The sequence below is a fragment of the Notechis scutatus genome, chromosome 4 (assembly GCF_049901735.1).
Source record: "Notechis scutatus isolate UNSWTSFEM ecotype Mainland chromosome 4, rNotScu1.2, whole genome shotgun sequence".
NCBI lineage: Eukaryota > Metazoa > Chordata > Lepidosauria > Squamata > Elapidae > Notechis > Notechis scutatus.
In genome coordinates this window covers 75,593,509-75,619,575 of record NC_142012.1, presented here as the reverse complement: position 1 = coordinate 75,619,575, position 26,067 = coordinate 75,593,509, and the positions used below count along the sequence as shown (strand labels likewise).

The 26,067-nt window shown below is 38.9% G+C and overlaps 2 protein-coding genes across 7 annotated transcripts in view; one reads left to right on the top strand and one right to left on the bottom strand.

The window, feature by feature from the left end:
* GRID1 (glutamate ionotropic receptor delta type subunit 1) overlaps positions 1–26,067 on the top strand; it is a 654,467-nt gene that overhangs the window by 524,306 nt on the left and 104,094 nt on the right. For all 6 annotated transcript variants that reach the window (XM_087963843.1, XM_087963842.1, XM_026674217.2 and 3 more), the window contains exon 5: positions 18,497–18,550. In XM_087963843.1, coding sequence (XP_087819969.1) covers positions 18,497–18,550 — 54 coding nt within the window. The remainder of the gene's footprint in view (positions 1–18,496; positions 18,551–26,067) is intronic.
* Positions 9,015–13,205, bottom strand: LOC148130790 (uncharacterized). The gene is made up of 3 exons (XM_087962577.1): positions 13,175–13,205; positions 9,774–9,996; positions 9,015–9,390 (listed from the first exon to the last, which is right to left on the bottom strand). Exons 1-3 carry the CDS (start codon positions 13,203–13,205, stop codon positions 9,015–9,017), a joined length of 630 nt encoding a protein of 209 aa, XP_087818703.1.

Sequence of the window (26,067 nt, the reverse complement as noted above, 5' to 3'; positions counted from 1 at the left end):
ATTTCTTATTTGTTTAGATTTTATTCTTTCCTTACACATTACTTTATGTCCAGATACAATCTTTTTGCCTCTCTCTTTTTCACTCCCTGCTGTCATAAGCTACTTCAAAAACACAAGAGACATGGATCAAAAGTGAATAAATGATAGGAGTAGATATGTGTTTGTGTTTTAAACTCTAAGGTACTGTATATACTTCTGGGGAACAATAATTTTAGCCAGGCTATTTATTCAGGACACTTACCCACTTTAGCAAATATGCAATTGAAGTATCAGCAACAGTGAAAATCATAGATACATTACAGAAAATCATAGATTTGAAAGTTAAAATAACATAATAGTGATATTGCACTCCAAAGACATTGTGTGTACATAAAGCATGATGGCACGAAGTGAATTGGAATTGCAATCTGCCCCTTAAATCCATCATGCATGAAACAAAAAAGGAGATAAATATTTAAAAAATAGTAGTTTTTTTTTTTTAAATGGGAAAGCTTCTAGAAGAATAGATGAACTCCGAGAACAAATGTACTATTTTTGTGGGATTGAAAACATCTTGAAGGATTCACTGGTTCTGCAAGACTTGATTAAGTTTCAACAAAACATAAAGTATAAAGTAACAAAAAGGAAAAAGGAGGTCAGGGGAAAAGAAAAAAAAGCAAAACTGGGAATACAGAAAAAGAAAAGGAAAGAAAAATATAGAAAAGAATAACCTAACTTTCTTCAGTACATATACAAATATAAAATACATGTAATTTTTTACAGGATCCAATCTGAGTTGGTCACCAGGACTAAAGGTTTATTCTTCCATGCATCTTCTTTTAATCTCTTAAATTCTTTTAAAATTAATGAATAATATACAATATTTCTATAATGGTAAACAACTGTAATTTTCAAATCCCAGAGTTTCAAATTCGTATCTTTTAGTTTCAAGCACAAAGTCCAAAAATAGTTTTCAAGCAGAAACAAAGCTAGACAAAGTATTTTCTTTAATCAAAGTAGTCAGTTACACCATTTCCACCTATGAAATTAATAATCCATTTTTCCATTATGGACGTGATAAATCCTCCTACCTCTGTCCAAAAATAATCTTGCTGCTGTGGTCATATATAAAAACAAAATCCCATTTTTTTCAAGCTGTTTACCCATCAAACCTAAACTCTGGCTTCAATTATACATTTATTTTAATAATTCTCTGAATTAAAGTACATATATGACCTCGATATTTCTTAGCTTTCTTACATGTCCACCAAAGTTGGTAAACCCCCCACCACCACCACACACACACTTTTATGTTGATTATATTTCCAACCTATATTTGAATAGAATAGAATAGAATTCTTTTATTGGCCAAATGTGATTGGACACACAAGGAATTTGTCTTGGTGCAAATGCTCTCAGTGTACATAAAAGAAAAGATACATTTGTCAGGAGTCGAGAATCACCAGGTACAACACTTAATAATTATCATAGGGTATAATAAGCAATCAAATCATACTAGGAAACAGTCAATAAAAATAATTAGGATACAAGTGACAACGTTACAGTCATACAGTCACAAGTGGGAGGGGATGGGTGATAAAGAGTGATGAGAAGATTAATGGTAATAGTAGTGCAGACTTTGTAAATAGTTGGACAGTGTTGAGGGAATTATTTGTTTAGCAGAGTGATGGCGTTCGGGAAAAAAACTGTCCTTGTGTCTAGTTCTGGTGAACATATATTTGACACACCCTTATTTGACAATTTATCAGGTGTTAAATATTGATAGTACATCATCTTATAAAAATTGTTTTTCAAATTGTAATTCAACGTAAATTTCAAATCCTTACTCCACATTTTCTCCAATTGATCAAGCATTATGTTGCATCCAGATTTTTTGTGCATTTAATCATAAAGTCTTTCATCTTCCATATTCTTTTTCAATCAAAGTTTATACATCTTAGCAATAACACGTGCAGCATGAATACAGAAATCCAATTCAAAGTCACTTTTCTTATTTATAAAAACAAAATTCTTCTTGTTAATCTCTCTGTCAAGTGAGTGAAATCCAACCATAGAGAAATATGACCTTCACTTCCAGGCCTTCTCTGGTTTTTAATTTAGGCTCTTGTTCCAAAAAGTCAATAAATCAGCATAGGTCAACCAAGTTGGACTGTCATTTCTCTTCTAAAATAAAAAACTTCTTGGGATCAGTCTTAGGAGTCAATCTTGCTGGATGTCTGTTCCAAACTTTCAAGATGGCATGCCTAACAAAATGATTTTGAAAATCAGTATTAACTTTAATGTTAGCATACCATAAATAGCTGTGCCACCCAAATCTCAAATCATGTCCATCCTGCTCCAATAACCTCCTATGTCTCAGAGTCGACCAATCTTTCACCCATATTAGACAGTAAGTAGCAAAGTACAACTTTAAATGTTATCTAAGCCCACTTCTTTCTTTGACATCTTACAACAGGGGTCTTCAAACTTGGCAAGTTTAAGACTTGAGGTCTTCAACTCCCAGAATTCCTCCTCCAGTCATGTTAGCTCAGGAATTCTGGGAGTTGAAGTCCACAAGTATTAAACTTGCCAAGTTTGAAGACCCTTGTCTTACAACATGAAACATTCAGTGGGAGCCACACATTGTCATTTGGCTCCAAACCAAAAAGTCTATCAGCTGTAGATTTTTCAAACAGGCTATGACCAATGTCTATCCCATGTGTGTGAAGTCACCAATGACCCCTAAAAGAACTTCCATTACAGGCCACCAACCAGTTAATTCCTTCTGAAATATAAAAGCTAGCTCTTATATGCTTCTAGAATGCATGTCATCGACTGGAATGCCGGATTTGATAAATGTCCAAGGAGATTCTCAGTCATCCAGGTCATGGTGGTCCCAAAGATGCTTTTACAAAAGTCAACTGGACTTTGTTGTTGTTTTTTCCTTGAAGACATATTACTTCTCACCCAAGAAGCTTCTTTAGTTCTGACTGAATGGTGGAAAATGGAAGGGTTTATATTCCTTACAGTCATCTGGTCGTTAGCACTCTTTCTGAGAGTTGTTGAGGCCACTTGGAGGTTTATCTATGCCCTCAAAATCACCGGAACAGTGCAAATGGACCTGGAGCCTTCTTGGAACTGCTGAAATGACTGTGTTGTAAACAGGATGAGAACCGAAACATCTTCAATGGAAAAAAAAAACCAAAGAAAGTCCAGTTGCCTTATGAATAAGCACTTTGGGGACCTGGATTTGATACATCCAAGAGAGAAAATAGCATAAACTCATATTTAAGCAAATATAGAGATTAACTTTTGAGGGTGAATTAACCACTTGGAACAGTATCACCCAAGGGGTAGAGAAGTGTTTTTCTATGGAATCAGACATCACTGCAGTATGAGACATTTTGGCTTAATGAACTCTTTACAGCATTGCTTAATTTCATATTTTATGACTGCAGATTTTTATGACCACACATTTTCCATTATAAACAAGAGGGTATTTTCTCTCCACCTCTTCTTTTAAAAGGGGTGATGTGCAATCCGTTTCTTTGGAGGGTTGGATTATTATATGCAGTTAATAAACGACAGAGAGCAGATGGTTCCTTTCCTGCTATAATTCTTGCAGGAGCTGTATTAAAAGTAGGAGAACATGTGTTTCATTTGGACTGTCAACTGATGGTCATTCTCTGCATGAGTTTAATACCTGTGCTACAATTCAAACATGAAAGACGTGGTCTGAGCATAAGCATTGTGTATATTATGCAAACAGACCAGCTTCTAACTGTTTAAAGTTTCATTTAGATGTCTAGAGCCAAATATTTCCTGAACATTTCTTTTCTATTTCAACATACGGTAATAGCTCAGTGCATAATATTTCATATATCATTTGCAATAGGGACTCCTGAGTGCTCGTGAAGGTAGAAGTGCAGGAAGATCATTCAAGGAAGGTGTAGCAAGCTATAATTGCAATCCTTTAACTGAGATTTAGAGGGCTGTGGAAAATGTAATCTTATACTTCTTGTTCCCAGCAAGATGATTTGTAACTATCTGGGTAATCAACACTCTCCAGACACCGTGCATTCTGCATACGAATTTGATGTGGAAGTTGGGAGGATGGTATGGTGCGTTGGTGTGTTGTTGCGTGTTTGTTTGTTTGCAAGGGCTTATCATCTGCCAACTCTGAGCAATATATAATTCCCCAAGAGGTAATTTGGATTAACATCATGCCATCAAGTAAAGCAACCTCGAGAAGTATGCCTATGGAACCGGGAGTCACAACAAACAATATGAATAACAATGAAAAGAGAGCCACACTGCCAATTCAGTTGCAAAAAAAAACCAGTTTCCCTCCTTGATAGGAGAACAAAATTTTTAACCAGCTTTTAAAATCTCAGATAGGATGGGGTGCTATTCTAGAAGGGGCAGCAACTGAAAAGATGGGCTTATGTGGCCCCATAATAGGACAATCTGTAAGGACAGATTGAACCAGTGAAGTGATGAAAGTGACAGGCTAGTAACCAGGAGACCAAGAGTTCTCCTGCCACCTTAGGCACCAAGCCAACTGGGTGACCTTGGGCCAATCCTTCTCCCTCAGCCCTAGGATGACAGTGACAAGTGATTCTGGATATCGTGCCAAGAAAACTTCAGGAGCTTGTCCAGGCACTTGCCAGGAATCAACACAGAAGGCTGTGCGGGTACCTCAAGGAATCCATCCCAACCCAAGGCACTGCATTAAAATCCAAAAGATGACAATTCGCAAGAGCAACCAAGATCTGTTTTGATACTGTAGTTAAGATACTGGCCTACAAACCAGAAGATTCTGAATGCTAGGTTTCCTTGATCATGAAAGTCCCTTCTGGCAGTCCAACTTGCCTCACAGGGTGGCTATTGTGAGAAATAACAATATGCACAAAATCCTCATCAATCAGTTGCAAAAAGTAGCATTAGCTGGAACACCTTTTATCCTGTGATGATACCTATGACATTGTCTCAAAGGTGCTTTTTCAATAGTCAACTGGACTATGTTTTTTTTCCTTAAAGAAGAAGACCTTTTGCTTCTCATCTAAGAAGCTTCATCAGAATTAATGAGGCTTCTTGGATGAGAAGTGAAATGTCTTCTACTTCAAGAGAAAAAAACATAGTTTAGTTGCCTTTTGAAAAAGTACCTTTGATGCAACCATGACCTGGATGACTGAGAATCTCCATGGACATTTACCTGTGCCATTATTAAACAACAACACCTGTCTATCCTAGTGCCGTTTGAAGAACTCAATAGGTGGGCAAAAAATGTCAAATCCAGTCCAAACATCTGGCTATCTAAGCAATCATCATAATAATGATTCTTGACTAGCTGCAGCTTCCAAATGTTCTTCAAGGGTAGTTCCAGGTAAAGTGCATTGCAGAGTTCAGTCCAGAAGTAACAATGAGTGACACCTGCTATTTCAATAAAAGTTGGTGCACTAGATGGAGCTGAATTAGCTATGGCTTCCTCCTTCTCCTCAAGAAATAGCTTTAAGTCTGACTGGGTGTCTTCTCCACCCAGATGAGGGCAACATGGTTCAGATTTAATTATAAATCTCATTAAAGGTAGTCAGCCTTTGAACTCACTCTACTCCATTTTGTTGGCTGGAATTTCAGCCTTTTTGCCCCCATACAGACACCAAGCACCTGGACTGAACATAACGTGGTAATAATAAGCAAATAGAAATATCTAGTATAATCTCAACACGGCTGGATTAGCAAAATGATGCCATAAGCAGTGCACTATATACAGAGATTGTATTCTCCAGAAATATTTCATTACAATCTCATTGACTCTTAGTTTCCAATTCAAGAATAACTGTTAATCATCTGGAACAGAAACTGAACTGAAGTACGGCTTTCTTTTCTCCTAGCCCTTGAGAAAGAAAGGGGAAAAAAAGGATTATGTTATAAAGACCTTATCAGAATGGAAAAAGATTGCTGTGTTAGTGCTTCTTGGCTTAAACATTTAGAAACACTCTAATCTTTTAAAAACAGATTAAGGAATGGCACTGAGGCTGACAATCTGAGTTCTAGGATGATACAACTTGAAGCAGTGGAGATATTAAACCAAGATGTCTGCTTTTCCAGAAGAAATGTCAATGCGCTATTAACTCCAGGAGAATTTCCACCACCTCCAGTTACTTGAATGAACTATTTTGAAACCCGGTGATTACCTCTCAGGCTGCCTCAGCTATGCTTAGTTTTATCCAGTAGAAAGCAGGAAATGGTAAGATCTAATTTTGCCTTAGGCATGAAAGCCGGCTGGGTGACTCTGGGCCAATCACCAGGAGATAGGGAGCTCTAGTCCCGCCTTAGGTAAGAAAGATGACAGCGGTCTTTGGACCAGTCACCAAAAGATGGTGAGTTCCAGTCCAACCTTAGGCACAAAAGCTGACTGGTTGACTTTGGGCCAATCATCAGGAGACAGTGAGTTCTAGTTCCACCATAGCTATGAAAGGGAGCTGGGTGGCCTTGGGCCAGTCTCTCTCTCTCTCTCTCCCCCTCCCTCCCTCCCTCTCTCTCCCTCACTCCCCCTCCCTCACTCCCTCCCTCCCTCTCCCTCCCTCTCTCCCTCTCTCAACCTTACTCCTCTCACAGGGTTGCTTTTGTGGAGAAAATAAGAGGAGGAAGGCATGTTGGATCTATTCACCACCTTGAATTATTGGTAAAAAATAATACAGGAGGGATACAAATAAATAAATAATTCCTTGTTCTTTAATGGCCCATTTTACATTTTCCTCCAAGGAACTAGCCCCTTACATGAAATATACACGACGTGGCTGTAGCATGTGGGATTTCTGCATGTATTTGCCTTGAGAAATGATGGCTGTAACTGTATCTGTAAATGAGAATGAGGGTAGCATTTTCTTAATTGTAATTCATGGTTTGTATAATGTAATCCAGACCATCTGGAACTTTTTATGAGTTCCATGGTGCCAATGCATTACAAAGAAGAAGAAAAAAGATAACCTCTCTGTATTTAGACTAATCTAAAAATTGAAATAATAGGATGACAATACTGTACTTTTTTCTTATTATAGCTTCCTATTTTGAGGAACAAATCCCAGATGAATCTAAGTTGGCAGAATCTGTAAACCGGGAATGGGAGAAGTTCTCACTGTACAGTATTCCTCATTTTCATTAGTTACTAAGTTTGAACAGTTTTTTCCTTCTCTTTTGTCGGGTTTTAAAGCTCTCTGTTAACTGGGCAAACTGTTGAGGAAAAAAAATTGATTCAATTAAAACAGTACAACCAAAAGAATTGTGAATGCTTAAATGCACAATTTCTTGAAAGAATGCTCTACAATATTTTCCTCCTTGATGTTTGTAAAAGATCAATGCCACAATATTGAGGGGACAGTAAATGCCATCTGCAAAAGATGGATGAAATATGCTGCAACAGGTGGTAACTGAGATACCGGCAGCCATGGCTGGGCACATTATAAGAACTATGAAGCCAATAGGCAGCATTTCTTTTTGCTGCCACAGCCATAATGAGCCGGAATATCAAAATGTAGGATTGATTCATGTAGGTTTTGTCAAGAGATATGACAGATATAAAGATGTGGGATTGAAACTGATTTAAGATTAAAGATGACGTGGCCTGGCTCCACCTCATAAACTCCAACTGTCCATAAGCAGGTTATAGTTTCAGTAACTTCTACATCTACAGTTTTTCCTACTTTTCCTTAATGAGTCTGCTTCATCCAAGCTCACTTTCTGAGAAGCCAAACCAACAAGACAACTTCAACCTCAAACTGTCTACTGTGGACCTCACCCCATTCCTAAGAGGTACTAACAGTACTAACAGATAATCAGAATTGGAAGGGACCTTGTAGGTCATCTTGTCTAACCCCCTTCCCAAGCAGGAGACCCTATACCAGATGGAAGTTCAGTCTCTTCTTAAAAGTCTCAAGTGAAGATGCTCCCATAACTTCCGAGGGAAACTTCTGTTCCATTGGTTGATTGTTCTCACTGTCAGAAAGTTTCTCCTTATTTCCAGGTTAAATCTCTCCTTGTTCAGTTTCCATCCATTATTCCTTGTCTGGCATTCAGGTTCTTTGGGAAATAGCTTGACCTCCTCCTCTCTGTGGCAGCCCCTCAAATATTGGAAGGCTGCTATCATGTCTCCCCTGGTCCTTCTCTTAACTAGACTAGCCATGCCCAGTTCCTGTAACCGTTCTTCAGTCTCCAGTCCCTTAATCATCTTGGTTGCACTTCTCTGTACTCTTTCTAGAGTCTCAACATCTTTTTTATAGTGTAGTGATCAAAGCTGGATGCAGGTGTGGTCTTACTAAGGTCCGTAAAGAAGGTGTGCATAAGCGCACCAGCGTGCCTGCCGTCCCTGTCTTACATTGATCTGTATTTACTTCCTTTGTTCGTGTTATGTTCATACCTATACTTGTTATCTTGTACATGCTTGACGAACAAATCAAATCAAATAAATAAGACACATATATAGGCAGTCCTTGGTTTACAACAGCTCATTGAGCAACCGTTCAAAGTTACAAAGACACTAAACAAAGTGACGTATGAGTGGTTTTTCACATTAAGGCTGTTTCGCAAGTATCCCCATGGTCACATGATCACTGTTCAGATACTTGGCAATTAGTTCATATTTATGACGGTTGCAGGGTTCCAGGGTCATGTGATCTCCTTTTGTGACTTGATGACAAGCGAAATGGGAGAGCCAGATTTACTCTACAACCATGCTACTAACTTGATAATTGCATTGATTCCCTTAACAACTGTGACAAGAAAAGTTGTAAAAATAGGGCTAAACTCCCTTAACAATTGTTTCATTTAGCAGCAGAAGAGAATAGACTATAACTTTATTACGGTCTTAGACCAGCAATAGACACCACTATTTACAATATATATAAAAAATACTGACACATTATAGTATATTCATAGTGGATAAAATCATCCGTTAAGAAAATACATGTTCTCAAACAGTTAGGGGCACTCCCTGGTTTATATGAGTGGAGAGCCAATAAGTATGTGTGTAAATATCATTTTCCCAAGTTTGTTCTATCTCCAAAAATTGTCACAAATTGACAGCTATAATTCTGTAACCATTTTTTTTTTCTAGTAGACATTGCAGCAACACAGAATTTTGCCACTGCATGCGTAATAGCTGGGTTTGAATCCTGGAGGAGAAAGTCTACATAAAAATTGTCTGCCCTCCCTCGCAATTTCTCTAGTAAGGGGAGAATATACAATGACCTATAAACTCTGTATAACTCACAGTACAATAAAACATGTGAGATATCTTCAACTTCTCCTTTACCACATATACATACCCGTTCTGCTATTGGTATTTTCTTATACCTGCCCTGAAGGAGAGCTGATGGGAGAATATTAAATCTGGCTCTGAAGAATGCCATTCTTTTTGGTGGGAAGATCAGATCATTTAGATATCTTGCTGATTCCCACACTCCCTTTTTGATTCTGTCCCTGGTGTGGCAAGCCAACCTATTTAGTTCTTCTTGGAACTCCATGATTATTACTTGCTTTGCTTGGTCAAAGCCTAGGGACATTAAGAATACTGGTGAGAGCCCATAAAAGCCCAGTTTGTGGTCTATTGCCTGTTTCCAGGGGGAGGGGTAGTTATCAGTCAGTACTAGAGGTGTCAGTCCCTCTGGGAAGAAATGCATTTTAGCCAATGAATGATCATCATCTTCCAGGCCCTTTCCTGAATTTGAGGCATGTCTGTCTCAATTCTTACCTGGGCATTTGGAGTTCCTTTGGGTGCAGCTAAGACGGCTCACAGGAATTTGGTTTGTATAGGTTCTAGCAAGTCTTTTTTTGTTGTTGTTGGAAGGGTTCCTGTTTGTGCCCCATATAGAATTTGTGCCAATATTTCGGCCTCAAAAAGTTTTAAGGCCACAGGTACTGATTGCCCTCCATCGGTGTAAAAAAAAAAATGTTTAATTGCATTTGAGGACCTATAGGCTGCTTGCAATGTGTGATCCAGGTGTGCCTTCCATGTCCCTTGTGAGTGGAAAACCACCCCAAGATATCTGAATGTCCTAACCTGTTCTAAACTATGTCCTTCTATTTTTCCAAGAGTATTGTCTAGGTCTTTTAACAAAAACTAAAACTTTTGATTTATCAAAGTTAAGGACCAGCTTATTCTGTTTACAAAATTCAAGTGTTGCCGCAATTGCTCTCTTCAGTCCTATTGGAGTTTGTAAAATTATAGCAGCATCGCTGGCATATAGGAGAATCAGGATTTTATGTTGTGCTACGTTAGGAGGATGTAAATCAAGGTTCTGTAAGAGGTTGATCAGAGGGTTAATGTAGAAATTAAAAAGGGGGAGGGGATAGGATGCAACCCTGCCATACCCCTTTTTGTATCCTTACTGGGCCGGTTAAAGTCTCTTGAGGATTATACCTCACTTTCAAGGTGGAATTCGCATACAATTTTTGGAGGAGGCGTTTATTGATGGTAGTGCATTTTAATTTCTCCCAGAGGGTGTTCCTGGATATTGAATCTAAGGCCTGCTTAAAATCAAGGAAGGTCACGAAAAGAGAGGATTTTTTTTATTCATATATTTTTGAACCAGATGGTGAAGTACCAACATATGATCCACCATAGATCTTCCTTTTCTAAAACCAGCTTGCTCATCTTTGATTATCCCCCCAGAAATTAGCCAATCCTGAAGTTTATAGTTTAGGTGTTTGGCATACAATTTACTAATAACACTCAGAAGGCTAATAGGTCTATAATTACCTGGGTCATTTCTATTACCTTTTTTATAAATTAGTATGATAATTGCTAGTCCCCAATCTCTTGGCATATGGCCCGTTTTATCTATAAATGTAAACAGAGATGCTAAAAGTGGAGCCCACCAACTGGCATTCTTTTTGATTATCTCTGGCAGGACATTATCAGCACCTTACTAGTCTTGAGGGTTCCGATCAACTGGGATATCTCTCCTGGTGTAACCGGAGGCCAGCATTTAGCAGCAGAAATTTGGAGCTCAGTTGTAGTCGTAAGTCAGGGATTACTTCTCCTTCAGAACTGTTTCCAAATTCTGAAGAGCACTAACTTTAGAACACATCAGTATTCTCCCCACAGCAGTTTTGGAGGTTCAATATATATACAGAAAATGTTCTCCATGAGTTATTATTGTGCCTCTGCAAACAAGAGACTATAGAAATGGCTACATAGGTCCCATTGCATTGACTATACAATCTATAAGGATCCTAGGCTCTGCCTTGTTACTAGTGAAACTGGAAAACTGGAAATCTGGAAAATTCTGATCTTTTTGATGTAGTTACTGTGATCACATTACCAAGACTTACTTTCCCTGTACACAGCAGGATTTTTTCTCCTTCCTGAAAATTGAACATAATCTAAGTGCCCAGTGATGAATCTACCACAAATTATAACATTGTCCTGTTTTGTGCTTTTATTCTTATTTATTTTTAATGCTTTTTTTTTTAACTTGGGCCTGTGGCCATAATATATTCTATTCATTTATCATTAGAATTTACTACTTTGACTTAGTCTCTTAAAATGATTTTTCTATATGAATAATAACAATAATTTCCTCACAGAGCAGTAATATTACTTTTTATATACAGTATAAAAACTAGAACTCTTTTTCTGCTGCTGTTGGATAGGTTATGGATTTTTTTTCTTCTTTATCAGTCATGCTCCAGTGAATATGGACAATGCTTTACTGCTAGAACTGAATACCCATTGATTACCTGGAAAATAAGTTTCTTTTCAAAATGGCTTCTTTTTTGGGGGAATATTTTTACATACTTACAAAGAACTGTCTCAAAATGGTTCATACCATTTTAAAATGTTTAGGATTGTCTGGTTCTTTTCCATTATCATTCAATTATATCCTGTGCTTTTGTCCAGAATGCACTCAAGGCAGCAAATAATGGGAGGAGGGGGCAAATCCCACACAAACAAGCTGACAAAAATAGGTCAATGCCTTATTAACCAATTTGAAATGAAAAAGGCTGGCTAATTGGAAGACCTCGATTCCCCCTTTTTTTTTTAAAGCAATGGCAGATGCTTCTAGATTTCCCAATGTGTTCAACCAAAAGAAAGGGAGCCCAGTTCTAAAAGGTCTTCTGCTCATCTTAACATCAGGACAGCTTGATGTTGAACTAGGGCTCTTGCACAACCAATAAACTCCAATGGCTTTGTTACAACTTTTACTTTCTCAGGACTGAGCCACTGTCCACCGACTTCCTTCTCAAGACCAGAGCTAATTCTTCTATTAGAAGGAATGATCAGATTTGGCTGATGGACATAACTGCACAAACACACTTGTTGTTACTGGTACCACCCTAGAATCTGAAGATTCCTATTCCTTTGGGAAGACTCCTCTTTGTGGGCCTGTTCCTTCAGAGAGATTTCATCCCTACCAAAGAGGTTGCTTGCAGCCCAGTTCTGGAAGCCATAGCTGTGCATGAAGTAGGAAATAGTTTTAGCTTTGTGGGTGGAAGAAAACCATTCAGACCTTTTCGAGCTGTGCAGCCGTGGGAACTTGTAACAAGACCCAAAGCCATAAAACTAAGTGGAGTAGTAATTTATACTGATGGCTACCTGTCATCCAATTAATTTAAAGACCATGACCAGAGGGTATTTTCAAAACCATCATAAAATCACCATAAGAGATAATTGGAACAACAATTCTCTCATCAACAAAATAATCAGCTTAATTATCAATGATCAGAAAAGCCCCAGGTTATTATTTTAATAAATAAATACTTGCCTAAAAGCATGTTCTTTAAATAGCACATGTTGCAGACAGTCAATATTCTTTTTGATTGGCATCTCCTGGCCTCACTCTCAATAATATATCAGAATTTGCATAGCTGAGGTTGGCCAGGAGTTTTTGCCATTCTTCCAAGCCAATATTCCTGTTTGGAGAAAAATTCCAGCAATCCAGGGGGCAGTCTGGCCTGCTTAGATTTGCAAGTCTGTAGAGCAGGGGCCCCTCAAACGTGGCAACTTTAAGACTTGTGGACTTCAACTCCCAGAATTCCTCAGCCAGCATAGCAGGGAATTGAAGTCCACAAGTCTTAAAGTTGCCATGTTTTGAGACCTCTGCTGTAGAGTTTCCATTGCATCTCTTAAATATTTTGCAGAAGGAATGAGTGTGGGGTAAAGTCAGTTTGAAGGGTTGGGGACTTGTATTACCAATCCAGCAGGCATCTGGCTGGGTTTCCATCGAAGGTGAAGTTCCTCACAGATGTGATAAAGCAGAAGGGTCTATGCAGTGACCAAGAACCATCTAGGACACTTACATTTACATGTTGCTTTTCATTTTGGGGAGAAACCTGCTGCCATCTTCATTCCAATGACTCTCTGCCTACACAAAGTTTTCATTTTGACTAAGGAAGCTTACTTGGATGAGTAATGAGATGTCTCAGTTTTAAGAAACTTTGGTCTAGTTGCCATGATAGATACATTTAGATACATCTAGGACAAGTGTCTTCAACCTTGACAGCTTTAAGACTTGTGGACTTCAACTCCCAGAATTCCTCCTCCAGTCATGTTAGCTCAGGAATTCTGGGTGTTGAAGTCCACAAGTCTTAAAGCTGTCAAGGTTGAAGACCCTTGCTCTAGGACGCTGCAATGTACAGCCTCTGGGAACTGTTCTCTGATGGAACAGATTATTTGTAGATCAGGACTGAACTGTGGTGCCCTTGGTGCTCTCTGAGCTTGGATGTTTTCTTCTCCTACCAACCAAGTAACATCATCATGGCTAGATAGAACTGGTGCTAGGCTCCTTTCTACCACTGATGAGGTTGTCTAGTTGTGTAATGAAAGGTCTGCAAGAAATCAGCCAAGCTCAGAGAGAACTAAGGCCCTCTGTGTCCTCTGGGATGATTTAAGGTGCACACGAGGTTCAACCAACCTGAGGGAAGAGATCTACTTCATTGTACCAAATCTTTAATGAAATCTTGATTAAGTCATATGCCATCTATTTTGCCTTGCATCCTCTGCATGACCCATATGTATACAAGCTGCAGTCAGCTCTTGTGTTCGGAGACGTTGGTTTCCCTTCCAATCTAGTGGAAATATACCTTTCATGGAAGGTTATTTAGTTAATGGTAAATGTGGAGCTGAAAAGAATAGCTCCATGCTGACAGTTCTGCAATTAACTTTTGTCAACGGCACTGTAGTGTGTAACTGTTCAGTAGGCAACATGCACATAAATAATACGTGACATTCAAGCTTTGTAAAATGAATGTTATTGACACGCTTGGAAGATGTCTATGTATGAGATTTTGCTTTTACAAGAGCTGCCATACAATAAAGCTAGTGAGGAAATAAGGGGAGGGAGGGAATATGTGTGAGGTACAAAATGCATTCAATGCAAAACTTCAACTGTGTGACATTAAATTATATCTTAATGAAGTTATACAAATGCCCTTTGTGCTTGGTAAACCAAGGCAGTCCGCCCAGTTACTGTACCCCATGCTTTCATGCAGGCAGGCATGTATGGAACCTGTTAGATTCATGCTATTAAATTTGCGAAGGGGGTTCCAGGTTTTGGCAGCCAAGCCTCATTTTATTCATTTTATTTCACTAAGAGTTCTTCAGTGTACAGAAAGTTGTGTGGAAGACTTCAGACTAAAACCAGATCTCTTTTTGATTGTCTGAAAATTTAAATTAACATGCTTCACATCTAGAATTCCTCTTTATTTTATATTCTGCAGCATTATAAATTCACCTGCCCTGAACTCTTACCATTCTTAAGAATGAGATTAAACAGTGCACAAATTAGTTTATTGTCTGGTAATAAATGGTTTCTGCAGAACTACTATGCGGACTGTAAAAATTCTCTGTAAATGTTCTCTAATTTTTAATTAACTTCTTTCAGTCCTTCAGATAACTTAACCTAAGAACTAAAAACTCCTGGAGTGGGTTATATTACAAAAACACAAAGAAAAATTTAGATCAAGTGTGGGCATCAAAAAAGGTCACTGCTTAAAGACAATTCTTATGCCATCTCTTGCACCAAAACGTCAAACAGAAGCCTTGAACTCATGTAAAGCAGGAGGCCACAAAACTCTCGGGAGATCTTCTTGGCCGGGTTCAGTGTTTTACTTATTAGAGAAGAAAGACTATGACAACAAAACTCTTTCTCACACATGTCATGTATTTACTCACCCTTTAAGTCAACTTAAGCCAAAGACCTCTGATTCCAGTGATGTATGACCTTACCAGATGGCAGCCTCCATCAGTCCTTTGTTGATTTCAAAATGGATAGAGTTAGATCTCTTGAGTGGGAGATCTTACAAATGCTGGGGAAAAGCCATGACAAAGCACTTCCATGCTGTTGCATAATTGTGTCTATGGAGACTACCAGTTAAGTTCAACTCAAGGGAATCTTATCTTTTTATTGTCCTCAAATGTATCTCTGCAACGTTTTATTCCATTCTGTTCCAAACACCCCCCTGACTTTCAAGAACAGATTTTTGAGGCAATTGTATTAATGAAGTACAATTAAAGAGCTCCCCACCCCCAATACACAAGAAAAATAAGAGAACTGTCTGCTTGCTGAAATCTGCCAGAGGTACAACAAAGGGGAAATCAGCTGTCCATTTGTTTTATGTTTCCTTTTCCACTAAATTTGCAGAAATGTGGTGTTTGGGTGATTTTTAAGGGGAAGTAAATAAAAGCTGAAAAGTATGCACCCTCTGATGTGCAATCTGTCTTGAAGTTTTGCTTCTTTGATGGAAATGTTGCAGGCCATTAGTCCAGTGTGAAGAGGAGAGCCTTGGGAGGTTTTATGAAAAATGACTGTGTACACAGAGCATATGGGTGACTGAATGATTTTTTATATATATATACACTCCAAAATATTTCTATTAAAAAAAAAACCCCACACAAGATATTTGGATTACATGGTGCAAGATAAGTTCTTGGATCAGCTTTTCTCAACCGGTTTCCCACCCAAGAGTTTTGTATTAGAAATTGGACACGCTGTCTAGGGCTTCTGAAAGTTATTTTTTAACAGATTTGAGCCTGGGGAAGGCTGAACTAAGAGTTGTATTTGAAACAAGCATGACTATACTTGCTAGATACAGGTACAATTTGACTCACAACTGCACTTGGGGACCAGAATTTCCATTGCTAACCAAGGCAGTTGTTAAGTGAATTGAACCTGCAACACCCCCCCCCTTTTTTTGGGGGGGGGGGCCTAACCTCAGTGCCAGCAAACCTTTTTTTTTTTTTTTTTTGCCAAAGTTGTTAAGCATTTAACTGCAATTGTTAAGTGACTCACACGGTTGTTAAGCCAATCTGCTTAACCCATTAATTTTGCTTGTGGGAAGCTGGCTGGGAAGGTCTCAGATAGTGATCACATGGCCCAGGGATAGCAATGGCAATAGCACTTAGCTTATATACTGCTTTATAGTGCTTTACGGCCCTCTCTAAGTGGTTTGCAGAGTCAGCATATTGCCCCCAACAATCTGGGTCCTCATTTGACCCACTTCGGAAGGATGGAAGGCAGAGTCAACCTTGAGCCTGGTGGGATTTGAACTGCCAAATTGTAGGCAGCTGGCTGCAGTAGGAGAAGCTTGCAGTACTGCACTCTAACCACTGCGCCACCGAGGCTCCTTATCAAGGATACTGCAATCATCATAAATGCACATCCACTGTCAACAGCCCCAATTGTGATCACTTGCTGCAATGATTATAAATGTGAGGACCAATCAAAAGTCACTTTTTTTCAGTGCGCTTGTAACTTCAAACAGTGGCTAAATGAATGGCTGTAAGTCAAGGGGCTGCCTGTATATAGAATTTCTTGTTTGTCGGCATGTTCATGCAATGGGTTGGAAGAAGGGTTGCCTAATTTTTGAAGTAGTAGGGTTATTCTGCTTTGGAAGATTTGAAAAAGGAAAAGAAGCCACCATGAATTGGCCATTCAAAATATTTCCTTGCTGTGAGGAGGTTAAATCTATCCTTTGCCATTGTGTGTAGGAAGTCTTCAACTTCTGCTGAACAATGATAGCAAGAGATCCTGAGCTGTCAAATAGCAATAGCACTTAGACTTATATACCACTTCACAGTGCTTCACAGCCCTCTCTAAGCGGTTTATAGAGTCCGCCTCTTGCTGCCAACAATCTGGGTCCTCATTTTACCTACCTCGGAAGGAGGTAAGGCTGAGTCAACCTTGAGCCAGTAAGACTCAAACTGCCAAACTGCAGGCAGCCGGCAGTTAGCAGAAGTAGCCTGCAATACTGCACTCTAACCACTGGGCCACCATGGCTCATAAAGAACAAAGCCAGAGAAATGAGTCAAAGCAAGAAACGACAGAACAATCGGATACAAGGTTTAGCAAGGGGAAAGCTGGAGAATTTTGCCAGGTGTACATATTGAAGCAATGCGAACTTAAATTCCCAGACTGCCTATGGATAATCTTTGGATTAGGTACTTCTCTGTGAAAAATACATCAGGATAGGAAAGCAAGGCATACAAAAATTCACAGGTTGAGAGAAAATGTGTTAGGAAAAATAATAATTATTTTACATGTATTTTTAAATATACTGTACATGTAGGAAGAAAACACAAAGCAATGTAAAGTGTATTGTGTGTGCTTCTTTTCAGTGGCAAAGCATTCAAAGGTATTGTGGTGAATAAAATGATAATACAAGGAAGAAAATGATCTGTCCCTCCCTAACTGGAAATAAGTAATATTCTTTTCCATATCCACCCCATTCCATTCTCTTTCCTTAGCCAAGTCGCTTTTGGGCAACTTTATCTGGTTTAATGGATGTCTTGTCAGAGTTATGGAGATAAATTGCTCAAAATTTGCTTGGATGTCTTGGAATATAGTTAGATGAGCTCCAGGGAATTGGTGCCAGTCCTAGGAAGGCAGCTACTCTACAATTTGTGCAACATGCTGGATAAATTCTCTGATTACCACTTCAGTTTAGGTACATAAAAGGGTGTAAAAATGTCAACTCCTCGCTGAAGCATTGATTAATTCCTGCATTAGGTGTGGGCTTGCATAATGCTCAGAGAATGGAATCCTTTTAGTGTTTGAACTAAAGCGATAGCAGAATTTCACTTTCTTAAGCCAAAAGCCCACTCTGTGGCATTGACTCCATCCGAAAAAGGTTCTTCTTGGCTGTTTTGGCAGATCCATTAAGAAAGTCCAGCTTAAAAATAAATAAACAAACAAACAAACAAACAAACAAAGTGAGTGCAAGAAGATTGTGCTACGAATAAAAATAGTGTCTTATGTCTTTTCTTCTAAACTGAGATTCCTGTTGGATCTCTAGGGTTCTGAGGCTGTGAGGTATCATTCTGGAAGAACCCATGCAAGTTTTATGATCTGAGTAACATCCTTCAGCCATCTCCTAATTTACCTATTACATTTGCTAGAAATAAAATATTCTAAGCATATTGGAGCCCAGAGTATGTGTGATTTTTGCAGATCCACAGCCTTCTATTTGAATTATTTATTCACTTGTTTTTCTCCCCCTATCTTTTCTCCCTCTCCAGGCTGTGGAAACTAACCTGGCTTCTAAAGACAGTCACTGGGTCTACGTAAATGAGGTAAGAAAATTATGCATCAATGGCATATTCCATGGTTTCTTTTCCTCATCCATCTAATTGTTTTCCTGCCAAGTATTTCCTCAGTTTTGCTGGCAACAAACTACTGATACTTTCCATAGTGACCTCAGTTCTCCACCCACTTCTCCAAATTGTAGCATAGCCATTTTGAGCTCTCAGTAAGTGAGATAGAACCCCCATTTCCCATGAATTTCCCATGTATGTCATTGGAGGCCAAAACTCCTACCTGAATCTGGTTGGTGGAGAAACTAGGTGAAGAAGTCCCACCTCTGATGGGAGCTGAAATGAACATTGTCTGTTAGAGTTCCCTTTTGGTAGAACTGACCTTCCAGAAATGAGAGTAGTAACCTTGTTTTTGTTGAAAAGATCTGTGAATGTATGATACTTAAAACTATTAATCGGTGGGATGGCTTGCCTTCAGACATTGTGAGTGTTCTGTTACTGAAGGTTTTCAAGAAGAGATTGGACAGACATTTGTCTGAAATGGTATAGAGTCTCCTGCTTGAGCAGTGGGTTGGACTAGAAGACCTCAAAAGTTCCTTCCAACTCTTACTCTGTCAATCTACTGGAGCAGGATTGATATGGAATATGAATTTATTAATGTATAGAATGCAAGTGGGTCCTTCTAAGGAAGCTGTTATGGTTGGGCTCTCCTTTTGGACGTTGTTACTATGACATCAAATAGTGTATAATGTACAAAATACTGCTTTAATGAGCTGCTTAGTTTAGCTTTTTAAATTGCAGTGGCATGAAAGCTCATTTAATAAGATAAATGTTCTTTAATTATTATAAACATCTCCCAATAAAAAGATGAACCATAGCCTGTTCTTTGTCTTCAACTTTTTCACAAAACAAACTTTAGCTCCCAGTATCTTCTAATAAACCCTCATCCTGGTGGGGAGCTGACTGGCCACCAGATGTTCAGAAACTGTTATTTCCTCAAACATCTACCTGCTTTCCAGAAATCCCTCCTTCCAAAGCTGGTTCTTCTCTGAGTTTTCATTCAGAATGGAAGCTGTTGGACAGCCATCCAACTTTTGAGAAATTGGATCAAAAGAGCCCTTCTTATTAAGGGGCTGTGATGTTTTGCTAGAACGAGGAGATTTGTTTCTATTTGTCCTGCTGTTCCTGGTACCTCTTCCCTTTCTCCCACACCTTCAAAATTTCTGTTGAAGCTAATACCACTTTATAATGCCTTGGTAAGACCATACCTGGAATACTGCATCCAGTTTTGATCAACATGGTACAAAGAAGATGTTGAGATTGTAAAAAGAGTACAGAGCAAAGTAACAAAGCTGATTAGGGGGTCTGAGGCTAAAACATATGAAGAATGGTTGCAGGAATTGAATATGTCTAATATGATGAAAAGAAGGACTAAGGGTGATGTGATAGCAATGTTCAAATATTTGAGGGACTGCCACAGAAAGGACCGGAAGTCAGGACAAGAAGCAATGGATGGAAACTAAGCACGGAGAGATCTAACCTAGAATTAAGGAGAAATTTCCTGACAATGAGAACAATTAATCATTGGAATAGCTTGTCTTCAGAATTTGTGGGTGCTCCATCACTGGAGTTTTGAAGAAGAGACAGGACAGGCATTTCTCAAGAATTGTATAGGGCCTCCTGCTTGAATAGGAGGTCCCTTCCAACTCTGGTATCCTGTTATTTTGGTACAGGCAGTTCAGAGAAAAAGAATGAATAATGGCTCTGACCTTTCCAGGAAGTTCTGATCATTTAGAAGAAACCTAATTTGTGTAAGTTAAGAACATGGTCATTGTATTGTGTTTTGGTAAGAGAAATATATGTTTATTATTTCATGCTAATGCATCATATAGAGAAACTCAAGTTTCACTCTGGAGCTCTTCGTTCGCTGTTTTTCCCACTTTCATTTTTTTAACAATCATTGAGGATGAAGGCAGTCATACATGTTAGCAGAAATTATAAATTGTTTTTTTTTTCCCCCTGGTTAAGGATAATGTATGGAAATTAAAAGGCAGTGGTGGGTCTAAAATTGTTTCCTCCAAAAAGTCATTTTGAAGAAACTCCTGTCTCTGTGATGTTTATGGAACTGGTTCTTTTTGCTGTAATAGCTTGGTTAAAAAATAATAATAATGAAAACACACAGAGGAAATGGGTATTTATACTCACATAAATATAGTGCACTCTATAGCCTCTGCAACATTTATAGAGGATTAGTGTAGGTGTGATGTCAAGCTGTGGAGATTTACTCTCTTCAAATGAAATGCAAGTGTGGGAGAGATGTGTGTTGCGTGAGGATCCTTCATTCAGATTCATGATCTTGGATGGGAAAACATTTGTAAAGTTTACTTCTAAGCTACCAGTCAGCAGGTCATGAGGCAAGAATAAAATTAACTATCCATATAATATAGTAAAGTTTTAGGACAGGGTTATGGGTGAGTACTGAATGCAAATAGCCACATAACATCCAGTGAAAATCAATTGCGAGCCAGGATTATTATATGGACTGTGTTAAATGCAGCTGACTTCAAGAGAACAATTAGATCATTTCATAAAGTCCAGAATGCCTCATTTCAAAATCAAAAGTGGAAATCCTGGACTTTCTTGTTTAAGAAAATTGCCTCTTATAAAAGCATCTTTGGGACAACCATGGTCTGGATGACTGAGAATGTCCGTAGACAGCAGCAGAAATGGAGTAGATATCTTAATTTTAAATAAATAATAAGCTAAATGCTATATATTTAGTGACAGTGTGATGGATTATCATTTTAGAAGCCTCTCGGGATCCTGAGGAACTCTGCTTTATGTCTGTCAGAGCAGTGGTCCCCAACCTTTTTTGTACCAGGGACCGGTTTCAAGCAGAAAATTTTTGCAAGGACGGGGGGGGAGAGAAGAGAAGGAGGGGGCTTTTCCTGTCGCCGCAGCTATTCCGAAACGCCCGTTTCACCCCCACCCGCCCGCCAGCGCGCGTCGCGCTTCAATCCACAGTGTCCCGTTCTGCCTGCCTGCCTGCCTGCCTTAGTTTCTGGTTGTTTGGGAGCAGCTTCGGCTGAGAATAATAACTATTCGCCTCTTTTACTCAGCCGAAGCTGTTTCGATTCAACCATTAACGAAGGCAGGCAGGCAGGCAGGCAGAAAGGAGCGGGCGAGCGGGCGGGCGGGGTGGGGGTGGGGGAGAAACGGGCGCTTCGGAGGCGCTGCGGCGACAGGAAAAGCCCTCCCCGCTTCTTTGAAGCAGTTTCTTCCTGGGCTGGTGGAGGAGCGAGAGAGCGACTGAGAGAGCTGACCCAGAGAGCAGGACAGGCTTCGGTTGCTTCCTCCCTCCCCTTCTTTCATTTGTGTCCTTGATCCCCGATCCCAGCAGCATTCACCGAAGGTGAAGAAAGCCGCCATTTTTAAAAAAAAAAAATTCTTTGCGGCCCGGTAGAGAGTGCTCCACGGCCCGGTACCGGTCCGCGGCCCGGTGGTTGGGGACCCCTGTGTCAGAGGACAAATCCCATTTGAACTTGATCCTGATCTGAGATCCATGGCATGAATTTCTGCTGATTGAAAAGAGCTTATGTATATGAAGGTGTGTGTCATGCCCCTGGTGGGAACTGACTCTGAGGAAGAGGAGGAACAGCCAACAGGGAGTGGGAGTGTGGCTCCAGAGGTGGTGGAGGAAGCTGGGGAAGGGCAGAGGCCGGCTGAGCAATCAGAGGAGGATCCAGGCCCATCCCCCCTCCATCCTAGGTTACGCAGGGAGGAGAGGATCAGGGAAAAGCGAGGTCTACTCAGGAGGAGATTGCCATGATCCTCCTCGTGGCTTGGGAGCTATGTATATAAGTTTGTAACTGCGTAGTCAGAATTGCTGGAGTCAAAGTTTAGTTTGATGTTTTCTTTGAAAGAGGTTTATCTTTGCTGGCGTTCTTCCCATGGACTCTCCTCGTTTATCTTCCTGGAATGTATGATTAATTATCTTGGCTTGCTTCGGAACTCTTGTCAATGCGGTTTGTTTTGGTTTTCTTTTTGCCTCATTATTTACTTTTGTGACTTTAAACTGTGCCTAATAAAACAGTGAAGTTAAGTTGAAGGCATTACCGGACTTTAATGTATGTTTTGGGTTTGGGGTTATTTTGAGAGACTACGGGTCATCACAGTGTGGGTGAGCCAGTAGTATTTTCTGCTATGATTGTAAATTTAGTCATGAATGTGTGGATGCAATTGATGTGAATTCAGTCCAAATTGTTGCTACCATTAAAAGATGATTTTCAATTTAGTTGTACACAAGTTGTGCATTGACAATAAACATTTGATTTGATAAATATTTGTCTGTTTAAGAAGTTTCAGTAGAACACTAGTTTCTGTCAAACTATGCTTGTGGGCTCATCCAAAGAGAACATCTACATTTCTACTTTGGAAGGCAGCATTTCTATGTCAATATTAATAGTAGATCTATTTTTAAAAATATATCTCTATAAAGAGTAAGCCAGCTTTTATATCTTCCACATAGATATTTTTATATTTTAAAAGGAAGATTTGGGATATAATTAACTGAGCAGTAGCTGGGATTTATGTACAGTCAAAAGTACAACAAATTGAAAAGTGTAAAGGGAGACAGGATATGTGAGTGGATTAATCCATAGAATGCCTAATTATTGGTGTTTGCTACTCTTGAAAACAAGACTTGAGTAAAAATGAGGGAGGGAGGGAGAAAATTTAATAAACTTTAAATATAGGATGAGATAAAATTCTGCAAATGTACTTCAGTACATATGAGTTGGCCTTGGCAAAGTCTTGCAACATACATTGACTCTTTGCCCCCCAAGGAAGAACAAATGATATATTTATTTATTATCCAATTTTGAGGCCATCCAACGCTTTAATAACTCTGGGTAGATTACAGATTTACATATATACGAAGTACTAAGTTAGCTTATGCTAGATGCATTTATCAAGCTGTTATTGTCATCACTTTTTTGTAATTTTAAATATTATACACTTATAATCTAGCTGTAGATTGCTGTATTTGGATTTTACTCATGGATTCTTCTTGTTTTATAAATGTATTTTAATTCAGTCTCAGTTTGTATTGATTGATTTCTTAAGATAGATTTGTACTATTCACAGCTATCTCGTGGACATCCTTCATTAGTCTTGGGATTATTGTGTGTGTATGTGTGTATGTGTGTGTGTTTGCCTTCAACTTGTTGTGGACTTCTGTCCACTGGCTGGACAGGTCCAATAGAAGTGGTTTGCTGTTGCTTACTTCTTGTTGGGCTAAAAGAAAGTGACTATTCCAATGTCACCCAGCTTCTTTTGTTCCTAAAATGGGAGTAGAACTTGAGACTTGCTGAAGCTTAAACCACTATGCCAAACTAACTCTTGTACTGGTCTAAGACTATGATAAAGTGACTGACTGGCATAGGAGTTTGTCAAAGGGAGCTTTCAGGCTTTTAGGTAATGAAATTCTGGATAATTTCTCAACCTTTCTAAATGTTTTTTAACATTAAAGCATACAGTCTAAAGTTAGGCTGAAATGGAATAGACTCTCGTTTGTGGTTTATTGTATCCATTGACCAAATAATTGCCCTCTTCCCCAGGTGAACAGCTTCAGGAGGGATATGCATTCCTCTGTTATATGTTATACTCTCTGTTTTATTATCTCAATTGTACAGGTGAAAAGACATAGATCTGCATTTAGTTGCATCAAGCCCAAATTGGTTGGGAAGGTAATGGTTTTTACAATGCTACTTAGAATCTTTTTTAATTGGATGAACCCCCTTGGCCAACCATAGAGCTTTTAAGGGTTTGGTTTATTACAAAACTATGTGATTTTCTATTAAAATATAAACATTACAGATCTTTGCAAATGGCATTGGATTTTTAGGTAGGATAATCAATAACACTTTCATGTCATTGTCTATGGAGATTCTCAGTCATCCAAGTCATAATTGTTCCAAAGGTGCTTTTTCAAGCATTTTTTTTTTGAGTCAGAACTGAAGAAGCTTCTTAGATGAGAAGCAAAATGTCTTCAAGGAAAAACAAAGCCCAGTTGCCTTTTGAAAAAGCACCTTTGGGATGTCAATGGTGATCCATTCTTTTTAGCTGTATTATTTTATATATTACATTAGGTTGGTTGCTAAATTGAAAACACCAAAATTTAGGACAAATAAGCCATAGCAGCCTAATCTAAAATCTCTCCTATGCTCATCCGTATTGGCCAAGCTCCCTCTATTTGCTTGAAGTGAAGGTGGTGATGGCAAAAATTTACATTTTTTGAAAATAAAAGAGCGTAGTGTTTGTTTTGAATTCCTACTGGTCCATTCAAAATATTATGAGGAGTTTGTTGTTCTATATACAATATCGAATCATTAGTTCCATTGTAGGGTTTGTTCTGATAAAACTCAGCCAACTTGGAACACTTTCTTTCCCTGAGCTTAAAACAAACAAAAAACATTTGGCACAGTCCTATAAATTAGCTCTTCTTTCATATTTTGGAACAACTTTTAATTCACATGAGTTCTCATAGGCATGTCTATCACGTGGCAAATGAAAGCAGAATGCAATTGTTTATTTAAAAGCGTTTTGTGCTGGTTTTGTAAAAATCCCTCTGGGGCCTTCCATCTCTAATGGTCCATTCAGACATCAAGTCATCACTCAAGTGATGAATATGCATCTGTGCACCAGCTTTTAATATCTGCTAGCCTTATTCCTTGAGGACAATTTATATGCTATGATGCTGAGTAGGTTCTGGTGAACAAAGGTTTATGAGAAAAAAGAGAGCACAGCCAAGAACTTGCAGCTTCTATGCAAAGACCAGGAATGTGGGAATCAAGTCATCAATAAAATGCATTGAAACTGTTGTTTTTGAAATTATGTTATTGTTTGGAGAGGCAATCAGTAGAAAATGGAATGCATTAAGGAGTAATAATTCAATTTCCATTATGCCTCATATCCTTATCCCATGTCCTAGTGCACGGAATATTGTCAAAAATATTAGCACATACCATTCTATGTGCATATCATGATTGGTTAATTCAACAATCTTTTCCTGAAAGCCTCCAACTCAGCAGAAATGTGAAAATGGGCAGCTGCGTGGGAATAAAATTTCACTATGTTGAGATCATTTTTCCATACTTGTTTCTCTCTGGCTTCCAACGCATCCTTGATTTAATGTCTTCTCTCATCTCTACCCAATTCTGCAGCACAACTTTTAGCACCTGCTTTTTGTAATTTTGACCATCAGGGGTCATGCTGGAGGTGATGGATGACTATTTCTTTTGCTATTTCTGCCACCAACTAGATCTTGTCACTTTCTACTTTTACGCATGCAAAGCCCCATGCATTGTTTTTGTGCCAAAGGCTTTACTTCTCCCTTGCCTGATGTCATTCTCAGCTAATAAATACATAGGTGGCTATGATTTTCGGCTAAAAATCCAAGTTCACATGAGAGACAGTCCTCCCTGAAGATAGGAGATATCTTCATCTCCCATTGCTTCTTGCAAAGCTAATGCAGATGGAAACAGTGCAAATGAGCC

What these genes read in the sequence shown, in the direction of transcription:
- LOC148130790 (XM_087962577.1), bottom strand. Translation starts at nt 13,205, where the DNA reads ATGGAAACCCAGCCAGATGCCTGCTGGATTG. An exon ending in GCCAGATGCCTGCTGGATTG is followed by an intron (nt 9,997 to 13,174) that starts GTAATACAAGTC and finishes TCCACTCACAAG; the next exon opens with GGACATGGAAGGCACACCTG. An exon ending in CCTATACAAACCAAATTCCT is followed by an intron (nt 9,391 to 9,773) that starts GTGAGCCGTCTT and finishes CCCACCAAAAAG; the next exon opens with AATGGCATTCTTCAGAGCCA.